Here is a 15,296-nt window from a genome sequence, read left to right on the forward strand (position 1 = left end):
GTAAAATGCGTGAACAAAGGACGTGTAGGCACAGGATCAAATCCGGCCACGGCCACCCAAATGACTCTTGGTAAAGTTATATAAATTAGGTTCAGAGCTAACCTCTTACGAGTATGGTAAGGAAAAACATCGTTAAAACTGCACATTCAGGAATTTGGATGGAACACGCGCATCAATGATTTCCCAAACCGTAAAAGCATTAGCATAAAACCGTCTATAGTGTAGAAAAAACTACAAAATAGCAAAAACCAAAGCTCAGCAACATTAAAGTAAACATTCAATAACGTTCAACATTGTAATAACATTACAATTTCCCATTACAGTTTGAAATTTAAAAGTTATTACAACTGCAAACGACAAAAAGTCATTCTGGACCGGACATTTATTTGCTACAAAACTACTTAAAACTTGAAAACTGCTATAACGAACCGACGTTAAAAAAGTTATACGTCGCGAGACCCAATATCTGTTATTCTTTTGACATTTCAACAAGCCGCCATTTGTAACATTGTCAGTAATGTATTTTTTTTAATTATTGTTCAAAATAAAGCTCGTGCATACATGCATACATATATTCACGTCTATATCCCATGCGGGGTTGACAGAGCCAAGACTGATTGGCCACGTTCTGATGTTTGGCTTAATGGTAGAATTGAAATTCAAATAGTAACAGGTTGCTGGCCCATCGCCTAAAAGAAGGATCTCAAGTTTTATAAGCCTATCCCTTAGTCGCCTTTTACGACATCCATGGAAATAATAGGGAGTGGTCCTATTCTTTATTCTTTCAATGCTCGTTATTAAATTTAAAGTAAACATGACGTATAGAATTAAAGATTTACTGAAGTACCTAATTTGCAGTAAAATTTAGAAAGTAAGTGAACAAACTAAATATTTTAATCGCATCTAACAACGTATTAACGTAACGTACTAATAGCATTGTCTTTCAGTCAACCTTAATGTTTATCTAAATATATTTCTAAATGTGAAAATAGATGTAAATCCTATTTTAATATTTCAACCGTTCCTTGTCTGTACATTAATAAGTACCAGACAGACAGACGGACAGACAAATAGAAAACATATAGACAGACAAAAGCATTAATATATCACAATACTTTTTTATAAAAACCAAAGATATTCTTTAAAAAGTTCCAATACCTTTTTCATATATGACAAAAAAGACAGACATTAAAACCCAATTGCAGCATTAATTTATCACAATCTTAAGTTGTTCACATCCTACTAATATTATAAATGCGAAAGTTTATGAGTATGTCAGGATGTCAGTATGGATGTTTGTTACTCTTTCACGCAAAAACTACTGACCTTATTACAATGAAATTTGGTATTTAGGTAGCTGAAGACCCAGAATATAGGCTACTTTTTATCCCGGAGTTACCGCGATATTAATTCCACGCGGACGAAGACGCGGGCGGCCTCTAGTCCTATATTAAAAATACACAGCAATACTTACATTATCTAAATAAAAAAAGTCTAATTCCTTTCAAATATTTAATTGAGAATTGTAAGTGTGAGTGACGCCATTTCAGCGATCACAATGGGATATTTTGAACCTCCGTTAGCAAAGAAAATTTCAGTGTTGGAAATTTATTTATTTAAGCATTTGTATAACAACAAGGCATTTCCATTTTCATCAGATTCTTATTGTTAAGTGTAAAAGACAACAAACAACTTGAACGGACATTGTAAATATAAGCGAGTAACACAAATACATTACGAAGAAAATTTTCTTTTTATTCTGTTCTTTGAGAAGCAAATGTAGAAACTTCTTTACTTTACTAAATTTTGATGGAAATTACCATATTCTTCTAGTAAGCTTAAATGCTGATATGGTAGTGAAGAATAGTATAGTGTAATCAAGTAGTTTCGCTTCCCACTTATAAGGTTCTAGCTGTGCCCGCGACTTCGTCCGCGTGGAATAGTTACATTGGACATTATTGAAGCCCTCAAGTTTTTTTTACATTTTCCATTATTTTTTCGCTCCTTATAGTAACCGCGTGATGTTATATAACATCAACTTATATAGACCAAAGACCTAATACTACCATTAGACCATTTACCGAGGAAGGCTTTAGGCTATGAAGTCTTCCTCGATAAATGGTCTATTCAACACAAAAATTATTTTTCAATTCGAACCGATTAGCGTGTTCTAACAAACAAACTCTTCAGCTTTATAATATTAGGTCAGATTATTATATTTGTCGGCCTCTGTGGCGCAGCGGTAGTACGCTTGTCTGTGACACCGGAGGTCCCGGGTTCGAATCCCGGCCAGGGCATGATGAGAAAAGAACTTTTTCTGATTGCCCTGGGTCTTGGATGTTTATCTATATAAGTATTTATTATAAAATATAGTATCGTTGAGTTAGTATCTCGTAACACAAGTTTCGAACTTACTTCGAGGCTAACTCAATCAGTGTAATTTGTCCCATATATATTTATATATTTATATTTATTATATTATTATTCTTATCTTAAGCGATGGGCTCTGTACGTGGTCTTTGACTCTTTTAAGAGTATTTATTGTCTCCGTATACCTCGTCAGTAATAAAAACGTGCTGTTTGCTTCATAAATGATTAAATGTTATAACAATGTATGCCTATTTGTCCACAGATGAGATGGCGGCTGGCTGGCGGGGTGGGCATACCACTTGCAGTCACCGTCTTCTGCATGCTGCCCCTTTACACATCCTCCACGGGGGATATACGTGAGTTTTAATAAATTTTACTGTTACCAACATTTTGATATCAACAATAACGCAACTGGATCTGTAGATGTCGTAAGTGTCGCTTCACTTAACTTTTTAATATTAAGGCTCCATCGTTCAACAAAACGATGATTATGCATTGGCATAATCATATTTACCTTGACATTGGTCAAGGTTTAAAAATACACGATGAACCTGACAAGTGGCAATATCTTAGATCCGTGTGTAACCTTATACATATATGTAGATGGACATCATTATAAAAGTGTCGTTAACTCACTCATAACCTGACAGTTGACAACAATAGTGACATGTTTACCTTTCAGACTAGAAGACTACGCCTACCCCGTATAGGATGTAGACATCTGTATGTACATTAATAATAATTTAGCTTTAACGATGTACTACATAAACTTAAATACTTGTTGTTATTGAAGAGCGGGATCTCCTAACACAGGTAATTCCTTACTTAAAAGGAGATACATACATACATAAAATCACGCCTCTTTCCCGGAGGGGTAGGCAGAGACTACCTCTTTCCACTTGCCACGATCTCTGCATATTTCCTTCGCTTCATTAAAAGGAGATGCCGGTCACAAATATGTTTGATCTAAGTTGGTATAGAAATAAAGGAATTATTTATTATTTATTTTAACTTCCAGGTCATCACGGCACCTCCCGGGCTCGAGGCTGGCGCAGCGGAATCCAACCTTCTGCTGATGTGACCGCCAATAACTCAGTCAGCAACATAACCGCTCAGTTAGGTGGTACGGCCTACCTACACTGCCTTGTAGGGCATTTGAGCGAAAGAGGCGTAAGTATATCTTTCTTCTTCTTCTTACATATATACATACATACATATGGTCACGTCTATATCCCTTGCGGGGTAGACAGAGCCAACAGTCTTGAAAAAACTGAATGGCCGCGTTCAGCTATGTGGCTTAATGATTGAATTGAGATTCAAATAGTGACAGGTTGCTAGTCCATCGCCTAAAAAAGAATCCCAAGTTTGTAAGCCTATCCCTTAGTCGCCTTTTACGACTTCCATGGGAAAGAGATAGAGTGGTCCTTTTCTTTTTTTCCTGAAGATAATACATTGGATGAGTCAGGTTTTCACACGAAGCGACTCCAGTCTAACACTATATTTAATCACGATAAAATCTGCACTAGATGATTGTGCTTCTTTGTCGCTGAAGGCAATGGAAATCCCACGGCGTAAGTAGACTCTATAGGTCCTGAATTAAATTTCTAACGCGGATTAATATTTTCTGTACATGTTTATTTTATAAGTAAGGTTTTTTTAATAAGTGAGTTATCAATAATTTTAACAAAATTTTAATTTTTTACAATATGTACCACTAGATTTTAATTTTTATATTTTGATTTATCTTACAGCAAGTCTCGTGGATCAGAAAAAGGGACTGGCACATACTTAGCTCAGGGAAGTTCACATACACCAATGATGAGAGATTTCAGGTAAGATAATAGATACCCAACTGCAAATTCATAAATAATAAATATATAAATATATACAGGACAAATTACACAGATTGAGTTAGCCTCGAAGTAAGTTCGAGACTTGTGTAAAGAGATACTAACTCAACGATACTATATTATAATAAATACTTATATAGATAAACATATTTATACAGTGACCATTCAGTCTTTTCTAGACTGTTGGCTCTGTCTACCCCGCAAGGGATATAGACGTGACCATATGTATGTATGTATGTATGTAAAGATAAACATCCAATACTCAGGCCAATCAGAAAAAGTTCTTTTCTTATCATCCCTGGCCGGGATTCGAACCCGGGACCTCCGGTGTCACAGACAAGCGTACTACCGCTGCGCCACAGAGGCCGTCAAAAAATAGTTATTAACAATTAGTTGTTGAAGAAATGGCAGGCCATGCGCCCTCTACTTAGCACATGTAGAACAGACGGAATGAACAAATTCTGCCTTGTCGTCGCTATAAAAGAAATGCAAGCCAATTGTCTTAAAACTGAGGATGCCAAACACTAGACAAAGTGAAGAAAGAAATGACGGAAAGTAGACCCAGGACCTTGACGAAAACTAGCATGTCTTGATAAAAGACATAATGAGAAAAAGATAGAGTTGGAGGAAGAAAAATTTTAAAAATCTTGAATTTGAAAACTATTTCACTACCTATTTCAGGTATGCAGTAATGGACAATTCACTGTGACATAAAATTAACAAATGAGCGTTGCTACTATAATACCATAAAGTTAAGTTCCTCTTCGTCCGTTGAACTGATTGCGAGCAGTCGTGTACACACTTTATTATAAAATCATAACAATTTTGTGAAAAAAGTGCAAGCAGCTAGTGATACAAGTGCATTGACTTATGTGTGATTATCCCTTGAATGGACATAATACGAATTAAATATATTCCATTACGTCGAAGTAGCCGTGCGAGCTGCGGAACGGAGAAGCGAGCGCGGGGTCACTCCTCACCTCCGCGAAAAAAAACAGTCGCCATTTTTCGTCTCCTTCTAATGGCAATCTTCGTGTGAACTCGGTCTTCTACGTCAGCGCCTACAAATAACATCGGAAGTGCTACGAAGATTCTACGCATTACTACGAAGTGCTACGAGCGGCGACTCCATCCGAGCCTGCATGGGCTACGAACGCGTATAACGGTCTTAACACACAACATATTTTAACAATTATACTTTGATACACGTCTTTACGGGCGCCGTGCTACGCACCGTCTACGACTAGGTGTGATACAGTTTGCTTGCTGCGATTAACAACAAAAAATCATATAGTTAAATTTTATTAACAGCTACACTGTGTATATTTGTTTCCTAATTATAAAGCGGATAAATAGAAAAACCAACTGACATATCTATTACTTGCCGCAATGATGAACACCACTTTAGAAAAATCACCCTCTGAACCTGATCTAAGTGTAACTCCTACAAATTTTGTTGTAAGCCGAATAAAAAGAGCAAGGATGGACGACTATATTACCACTTGTGAACTTAAAACTTTTAAGGATGAAATGATGAAATCTATGGCATCTCTTTTTGACACAAAAAATTCTCAAATCCTAGCTAAGATTAATGATGTACATGCCACTAGTCAGGAAATCAGGGAATCAATTTCTGTGCTTGCTGAGCAAAACAGGGAGATGAAGAACAAAATTGAGACACTGGAGCTCCAGCGAAAGGAAGACCGTGAATATATTACCTTGCTTGAAAATAAAATTGAGGATTTACAGATGTTTAATAGAAAACAAAATTTCGAGATTAAAAACGTTCCTCGAAAAGAAAACGAATCCAAAGAAGATTTGGTTGACATGGTTATTAACTTATCTAAAACAGTGGGTTGCGAAGTGTCGAAGAAAGATATAACTGATATATACAGAGTTCGCGGGAGAAAGGAGGGAACGAAAAATACCCCTATTGTGGTCGAAACTTCGTCAACATTTATTAAAGCTGACCTAATGAAAATGACAAAAAATTTCAATATTAAAAACAGAACGAAACTCACCGCCAAGCACTTAGGGTTCCGAAGAGATGAGGACGTTCCTATCTTTATTTCAGAAAATCTCACTAGTAAAGGTGCACGTCTATACTTTCTAGCCCGCGATCTTGTTAAAAGTAAGAATTACAAATTTAGTTGGACGGCATACGGCAAAGTTTATGTCAGGAGAAATGAAAATTCACCGATTATTACCATCAAATCGGAAGCACAATTTACTGAACTTTTGAACGCGTCATGACTATTTTGTGTTTTTTACTACTTACTGTACTACTCTGTGTTGTGTCATTTAAATTGTAAAACACAAACATACATTTATATCACTTTCATTCATCAGCCCATACAAATGTATCTCATATATTCAGTAAACTCTTTGTTATCTATTAAAATGTTATGCCCAAATTCGATTTCACACTCAACAAATTCTATAAAATCTCAAAAATTTACACTAATCTGTTTTAAGAACGCACAAAATTTAGAAAAACTTAATCATGGATAATCATTTATACACTATAACAGAGTTAGACAAATTTGAAATTGCATCTGTTGTCAAATGTAACATTGAAGAACTACAATACAAAATCCAAATCAAAAGAAATGATCTTAAAATTATAAGTCAAAATATCAGGAGCGTATACAGTAACATGGATGACCTTATTATCAGCCTAACATCTCTTAAGTTCAGGGTCGACATAATCATACTTACAGAATGCAGACTTCAACGTGACAAACCAATTCCTGTTCTTGATGGTTATAATGGTTATTTCTCTACAGCTTATATTAACCAAAATGATGGTGTCGTTGCCTATATTAAAAAGGGACTTATAGCTGATGTAAAAGAAATAAAGCTGCAAGACGCGTCATGTCTTCAAATAGATTTAAAAAATCAAAAAGTTATCGGTATTTATAGATCTCCATCAGTTAGAAATGCTTTATCATTTCTTACATCACTTAGCTCACATTTAGATACAATTAAAAGCCACCAGAACATTACTGTAACAGGCGATATAAACATTAACCTAATAATAAAGGAAAATGAAACAGCATCTGATAGGAAAAATAGACATGGTTACCTTAATAATTTAGCAGCTTTTGGGATCTTACCGGGGCATAAACAATCCACTAGAGTCGACGGTTGCCTAGACCACTTCATGTTAAAATTAAATAAAAATAGTATTACAGCACAAATCGCTATTTTAAACACGTCTATAACTGACCATGCAATGACTGTTTTGATTTTATCAAACCTGAAATCTAGTAAACCTGCACCCATTTCTAAATCAGTGACTAACTATAATGATGCGCTTCTGAGTCTTAAAACAAAAAATCTTTCCCAGCTACTTTTATGTAATAATCCAAATATCCTATTAGACCAACTTACAAAAATTGTTTCTGAATCTCTGCTAGAAAATACTAAGACTAAATTTATCCCTCATAGTAAACGTACTATTAAACCCTGGATCACTCCTGGCATTCTACGCTGTATACGCAATAGGAACAAGATGCAAATAAAATTACGAAAAAACCCGAATGATGAAATACTAAAAATCACATACAGACGCTATCGCAATTTCTGTAATGCACTCATAAAAAAACTTAAGAGGTCCTATGAACGAAACCTACTTGAAAATTCTTCTAAAAACCCTAAAAGTCTATGGAAAACAATCACAAAAATAACAAATCACAAACAAAATAACACGGATAATTCACGTTTACTAAATTTAAAACAATCACCTAATGAATCAACTAATTTAATAAATTCATATTTTTCTGGTATTGGTAAGGATCTAGCTGACAGAATTAAACTTTCTACACCCCCATATGGTGCAAGTAACGAATATTCGGCACCTTTATCTACTCAGTCTACTTCTTTTGTATTATTAGACACAGACGCGGAGGAGGTTGAAAAAATCCTCATGAGTCTTAAAAACTCGAGTGCTTCCGGATGGGATGATATTCCTACCGCTTTTCTGAAAATCGCTAAAGATGAAATAGTATCTGTCTTGACCCACTTGATTAATCTTTGTTTCAACCTAAGTGTATTTCCTGATTCTTTCAAAAAGGCCGTAGTAACACCGGTATTCAAGAGTGGAGACAGAGACGATGTAGGCAATTACAGACCGATATCAGTTTTAACTGTGTTTTCCAAAATTATAGAGAAAGTTATAAACAACCGACGAATCTATCAACTGAAGATGCCATAACAGCCTTGACAACTGTAATAGTGGATGAATTAGACAAGGGAAATAAATGCTTAACTGTGTCCTTAGATTTAAAGAAGGCTTTTGACACTGTCTCTGTCCCCATTCTTGTACAAAAACTGGAACAAATCGGCATCAGAGGTGAACCTTTGGCTTTATTTAGGGATTATTTAAGTAATCGTAAACAGTGTGTAAAAGTAGGATTGCATAGAAGTGAATACTCTAATATTAACTTTGGTGTCCCCCAAGGAAGTGTACTTGGGCCGACTCTCTTTTTAATCTACATTAACGAATTGCTTAATGTACAATTAGTAAATGCTAAAATATTTTCTTATGCTGACGATACAGCCATTATCTTTACAGGCAGCACATGGGAGTCCATTCGTTTTAATACACAGAGGGGCCTCACTCGTGTAGATTTATGGCTAAAGCAGAACTTACTCACACTCAACTCTCTTAAAACTAAGTATATATGCCATACTATTAATAAATCTACTCAACCACCTCCTGAATTTTGTTTAAACATACATGAGTACAACTGTCGCTATTCAGAAAATTCTTGTTCATGTCCTATTATTGAGAAAACAGCTTGTATTAAATACCTTGGAATTTGCTTAGATCAACATTTATCTTGGCATTCACATCTTGAAATGATAAGTAACAGAATACGAAAACTAATCTGGATATTTATGAAATTGAGATATGTTGCTTCTAAATTCTTAATAAACTCAATCTATATAACTCTAGTGCAATCTATATTATCCTACTGCATACCCATCTGGGGAGCTGCCACTAAAATAAAATTTTTAGAAGTAGAGAGATCTCAGAGAGCTCTTCTTAAAGTTGCGTACTTTAAACCACGGACCTACCCTACTAATAATCTTTACCTGGATTGTGATCTGTTAACAGTAAGAAAGCTTTATGTCCTTAATACCATTTTGAAACTGCATAAAACCCTAAAACCAAATACTTCCTATTTATCAAAACGCAGGAAAATAGCAATTATAGATAAACCAGTGGTTAGGACAACTTTAGCTAGACGACAATTTAAAACTCAAGCAGCACATTTGTACAATAAAGTTAATAAAAAAATTGATATCTACTTACTAACTAAATATAATTGCAATAAACAGTTGAGTATTTGGCTAAAATCTATAAATTATGATGAAAACTAAACTAAACTAAAACCTTACTGGGCTTATATATATATATATATATATATATACAGTAGCATAGATAAGTGAATAATTAAAAAAAAAAAAAAAAAAAAAAAAATTCACAATGAGTCATGCACATACTTTCATTCATTTGTTATAATCCACATTACACATTTGTAACTAGAATTAAGTTTTTAGGTACTGTAATACCATTGTTAAGGAAGAGCGTGGCTTTCTGATACAGGTGTTTCTCACTTAATAGAAGGTCACAAATACTTGTTTATACTGTACCACTTTGTTAAACTAATAAAAAATATTTTCATTTTCATTTTTTCATTTTCATGTAACAATCCACATTTCAATTCATTTTCGGCTCAATACGATAATTCGTTGAATTGCTGGAAATTAGCAACCACAGATTAATGAACTAAACCATAGAGTATAGAGTTAATAGACCACACCACAGAATATATATAGGAATAGAATATAACATTATTGACAAATTAAGAAATCACAATGTAGTACAACATTTACACATTAACAAAGTTTAGACTATAAAAAATAAGACACACACTATTTATAATTCTGAATAACTAGAATGAGGAAACAAAACACAGCAATTTCGTGATATTGCGCATAGTTTACTTATATCTAACCAATTAATTGTTTCTGGTATAATAAAGTGCCTTACGGCTTCATTCGAAAGGTAATATTCCAAAATGATTAAAGTAAGGGATGTAGATCCAATTATTAACACCTTTACACGTTCCGACAACAAAATTTGTGACGTTACTAAGAAAATATTTTTATTCAGATTTGAATTTCTGCTTCTTTGAACAAGAAAACTTTTCTTGTCAATCGCAAATTTTTGATATTATACTTTGTTGGTAGATACGAGAACAAATTAAATAGTCCTATTTTCCTACACTTACTGAAAACCGCACGGTTGGATTCATAGTCGGATTATCCGAATGTATAGTTGGTCTATGCGCACAGATGCACGGTGCATAATTGCAGTATGGTCTGTGGCCACATTTTGGGATCAATTTAGTTGAAATGGTACGTTATCGCGAACCTCACTCTCGTGGGATTATTGGGAAACAAAATTGGAGTTCCATGGTCTGTGAATCTTTTTTTATATTTTAGATGCTTCAAACTTTAAATAATCGTTAGATTTGTTATTTGATAGGTACTATTTTTTGCACCCTTTAAGTGAGAGACTTAAAGAACAAAGAATAAATATTCATGTGTCGGTATCAAATCTAATATAATAAAAAATTGTCTTATTTACAGGTTCTTCACGGAGAAGGGTCAGAAGACTGGACTTTACAGATCAAATTCGTCCAGAAACGAGACAACGGCACCTATGAATGTCAGGTTAGTGGTTTACTTTTAAAGGATTACTGAGTTGAAGAATAAAAATAATATAATCACTTCTAAAAAATGTTAACATACGGACGGCGACGTACCCAACCTACATTTCCAAATTTTAAAACAAAAGGTATCTAAGAAAATAAATCCTACTAATATTTTAAATGCCAAAGTTTGTGAGTATGTTAGGATGTCAGTATGTATGTTTCACTTTCACGCAAATACTACTGAACCGATTACGATGAAATTTTGTATATTTTGTATGTGGGTAGCTAAAGACCCAGAATAATACATACGCTACTTTTTATCCCAGAGTTCCTTCGGGATTGATAGGGTTTCCATGCGGACGAAGTCGCGGGCGGCCTTTAGTTTACAATAATTATGAACATATAAAATAGACTATTAAATATTATAATTGTGGTACCCTAAAAATTACTGTTTGATCAAAAAATAAATATTTTTTTGTTCTTAATTGATTAAATACGAGTAATTATAAGCTCGTTAAGGGGACTCTAAACATTAATGACTTCTCCGTAAAGTATAATTTTATGTTATTTGTATAACTCATATTTATTGAGGCAAAAAAATTTTTTCTTTAAATAAACACTAAACCATCAGGTGAAATTTACATTATTAACATTCAATAGCGAACAATATACGAGTACATCTTTTCTGAAATCCTATACATCTTTTAACCTTTTTGTCCTTATTTGATGGACAAGTTAATATCTGTCACGAAATCCCAAATATTCGCGCGTGGGCAGCCTTACCCATTGTGTAACTCTGACCACGGTAGCTTTATCATCGCATCGATCATAAATCATACATTTCATCATAATATATATCTAGCAGAGTAATAGTATGTCAATCATAACGGATAAACAGTGACAGTTGGACAGTTTTTCGTATAATATTTACGTTTCCCCATGATTTTCCTCGTTCTATGATGTAAGGTCATAAGCGTCAACTTATGTCTATATAATAAAGTATTTTATTATGATATTATAGTTTCTTAGTTACTATGTTATTTTTTGGCAAAAGTATATTTGCATTTATTTATTTATTAATAAAAACATTATGGCACAAAAAAATGTACGAAGGACGGCCTTAATGCCGTCAGGCATTCTCTACCAGTTTTCTAGCTAAACAAAGAGAAAAACTTTAAGTTGGTGGTGCGAATGTATGTATTTTGCAGAATGCATGTGCAAAGTGCCGTGTGGTTCCAGGCACCAATACAAAAAAGAATAGGACCACTCCATCACTTTTCCATGGATGTCGTAAAAGGCGACTAAGGGATAGGATTACAAACTTGGGATCCTTTTTTAGGCGAAGGGTCAGCAACCTGTCACTAGTTGAATCTCAATTCTATCGTTAAGCCAAATAGCTGAACGTGGCCATTCAGTCTTTTCAAGACTGTTGGCTCTGTCTGCCCTGCAAAGAGCCAACGTCCATGTATAGACGTGACCATATGTATGTATACATGTGCAAAGTGCACATGCATGTGCACTTTGCACATGTATTCTGCAAAATACATGCATCTAGTGCAGGCTTCCTTGCTGGCTTGAAAGCAAAGAAATTTAATTGTGTTCCAGTTTCTTTTATTCCTCCATAGATTGTCTAATTACGTTAAGAGAAAGGCTTAAAATAACTTTTTTTTAGCGATCGGTTAGCAAATCTCTCATCTGTGTATTCCCGGTTTTACCTTCCACAGAAGTGTTTCGGAGCCCACGGTCCGCCGTTACTGTTCCTGAATTTAGCTATAGAGGTCAACTTTGACAATTGACTATGTCTACCCCGTGAGATATGTTACGTCTGTTAAGTATGTGTTTATTTTTTTACATTGTGGAAACAAAGCAATGGTCATGTTGATATTGTTATAAAGGAAGACATAGACAGACATAGACATATGGTCACGTCTATATCCCTTGCGGGATAGACAGAGTCTTGAAAAGACTGAATGGCCACGTTCAGCTATTTGGCTTAATGATAGAATTAAGATTCAAATAGTGACAGATTGCTAACCCATCGCCTAGAAAAGAATCCCAAGTTTGTAAGCCTATCCCTTATATTAATATAGGGATAGGCTATCCGTTATAAAGGAAATATGTACATAAAAGGACCCACGGATCTGCCCGTGTTTCAGTCAGTCATTCAGTAATGGAAGAGTTTTTAAATATGTGTGTCGTGTGGTTTTTAAATATGTGTGTAGTGCCGTGTGGCTCCCGGCACCAATACAAAAAAGAATAGGACCACTCCATATCTTTCCCATGGATGTCGTAAAAGGCGACTAAGGGATAGGCTTACAAACTTGGGATTCTTTTTTAGGCGATGGGCTAGCAACCTGTCACTAGTTGAATCTCAATTCTATCGTTAAGCCGAATAGCTGAACGTGGCCATTCAGTCTTTTGAAGGCTGTTGGCTCTGTCTACCCCGCAAGGGATATAGACGTGACCATATGTATGTATGTATGTTTAAATATGTATCTGCGACGATCCAATCAACATAAAAGTGTATGTTGCTCACATATCAACTTCACTATTTTCCTATAAAAATATTAATATAGAAAATTGGTATCGATTCCATCACTCAGTTGATACAATCTCTTTTTCCTGACATTCTTAGATCTAAACACAATTAGGAATCGAATTCCGCCGAAACCGAATTATCTTTTGACTTATAAGAGTGAGTCTTTTATTAGATCATAAAGTAGTAGTTATTTGCAATTAATTTCCCTGAATGATCCTAAGTTATTTCCTACTTTGAGTCACCTAAATGAGCTGATAACTTTGCCGACTAAGCTGAAGTAAATTGATATACTTTGCTACAAATAAATGGCTAAGTAAAGTTATCCTACGTATTTTCCGCTTCGAAAGTATTACTAGATATAAACACGATCTTCTATTTTTAACCGAATTCAAAGATGGGGGAGATTCTCAAATCGACTGTATTTTTTCATAAGTCATTGCGTTACCTGTTTTATCACTGTTACTGCTCATCACATTATGTTTAAAATTGTATGCGCACTGGCCGCTTAGAAAAAAAGTTAATATTTAATTAAAGAAAAATAGTGATATTCATTTGATAATTTTCACAATGTTTGACATGAATTAGAATTACTCACGATTTTTTAAGTTTTAAGTTTTAGTTTGATTTACCAAGGTACGTACATAGGTAGATATTTATTTTATTTTATCCCGGCATAATCTTTTAAACACATTGCAAATTGATATTTTTATTTTATGCTGTTTTCTTATTTCGTGCATTGTTGAATAATATGAGAATAAAGTGTCGTTTACTCATTAAAAACAATAGATTAATATACCTAGTTAGGTTTAAAGTATAATGATGTGTCCTTTATTTGTCGAGTCGAAGAGTCCCGGAGAACTCTAGGAGTTGCGGGATTATCCCGGATTACAGGAGCCCTAGTCAGAGGTGAGTTCGCTAACTTGTCATAGGATATTTTCGTTTTTTTCGCAGAGCAAGCGAAAATACAAAAATAGTAAAAAATATATATTTATTACTAACTCTTTTCCGTAGTTCCGGTCGATTTTATTTGAAAGTCCCTTTTCTCCCATTTACAGGAATGGGAGAAAAGGGACTTTCAAATAAAATAAGATAGTACCTAGCCTCTGAAAATTAACTATATTTAACTATATCATATTAAAAAAAATCGGTTCAGCAGCCGTTTAACCGTGGAATCGTAAGAGACAAGGACATGAATCAAGCCATACATTATGAATATCGATATTGATACTAAAAAATGAGATTTTGTTTTAAAGTTACCTTTCCGTCCTCGTGTAACTTATGTTAATCAATTAATAAATTTTACTCATACCTACATACTCTGAAATTATGCACCTATGTTAAAAGTGCGTAGTTCTACAAAATTCAAATAGATGAATATTACGCTTATTTTTTATTTTACGCAAAAATACATACATATAATAATGTCTATATCCCTTGCGGGGGAGACAAAGCCGGTTTTAAAAAGGCTGAAGGGCCACGTTCAGCTGTATGGCTTAACGACGGAATTGAGATTCAAATAGTGACAGGTTGCTAGCCCATCGAATACAAGAATCTCGAGTTTATAAGCATATATCCCTTAGTCGCCTTTTGCGACATCCATGGGAAAGTTAGGATTGCTCCTATTCTACATATGCCGGGAACCTCACGGCACAAAATCGAAAAATTACCGTTTTTTTAGATTTCACGTGGACTATTCATTCTTGGTCGAACAATTCGTCAACGCGAATCTTTTTCCACTCGAAAAATTTGTTGAAAAGCATAAATTTAAACGCGCGACCAAGTTTTCAGCAATAAATTCCCTCGCCCGGT

General features: G+C 34.6%; 1 protein-coding gene across 1 annotated transcript in view; it reads left to right on the top strand.

Annotated features, from left to right (window-relative positions):
• Positions 1-2,632: 2,632 nt before the first annotated feature.
• The window catches only part of LOC106137256 (hemicentin-2-like), a 33,191-nt gene continuing 20,527 nt past the window's right edge, over positions 2,633-15,296 (top strand). The window contains exons 1-4 of the mRNA XM_013338057.2: positions 2,633-2,726; positions 3,389-3,540; positions 4,122-4,202; positions 10,884-10,967. Of these exons, the coding sequence (XP_013193511.2) occupies positions 2,633-2,726; positions 3,389-3,540; positions 4,122-4,202; positions 10,884-10,967 (411 nt within the window). The remainder of the gene's footprint in view (positions 2,727-3,388; positions 3,541-4,121; positions 4,203-10,883; positions 10,968-15,296) is intronic.

Source organism: Amyelois transitella, chromosome 19 (genome assembly GCF_032362555.1).
Source record: "Amyelois transitella isolate CPQ chromosome 19, ilAmyTran1.1, whole genome shotgun sequence".
Classification (NCBI taxonomy): Eukaryota; Metazoa; Arthropoda; class Insecta; order Lepidoptera; family Pyralidae; genus Amyelois; species Amyelois transitella.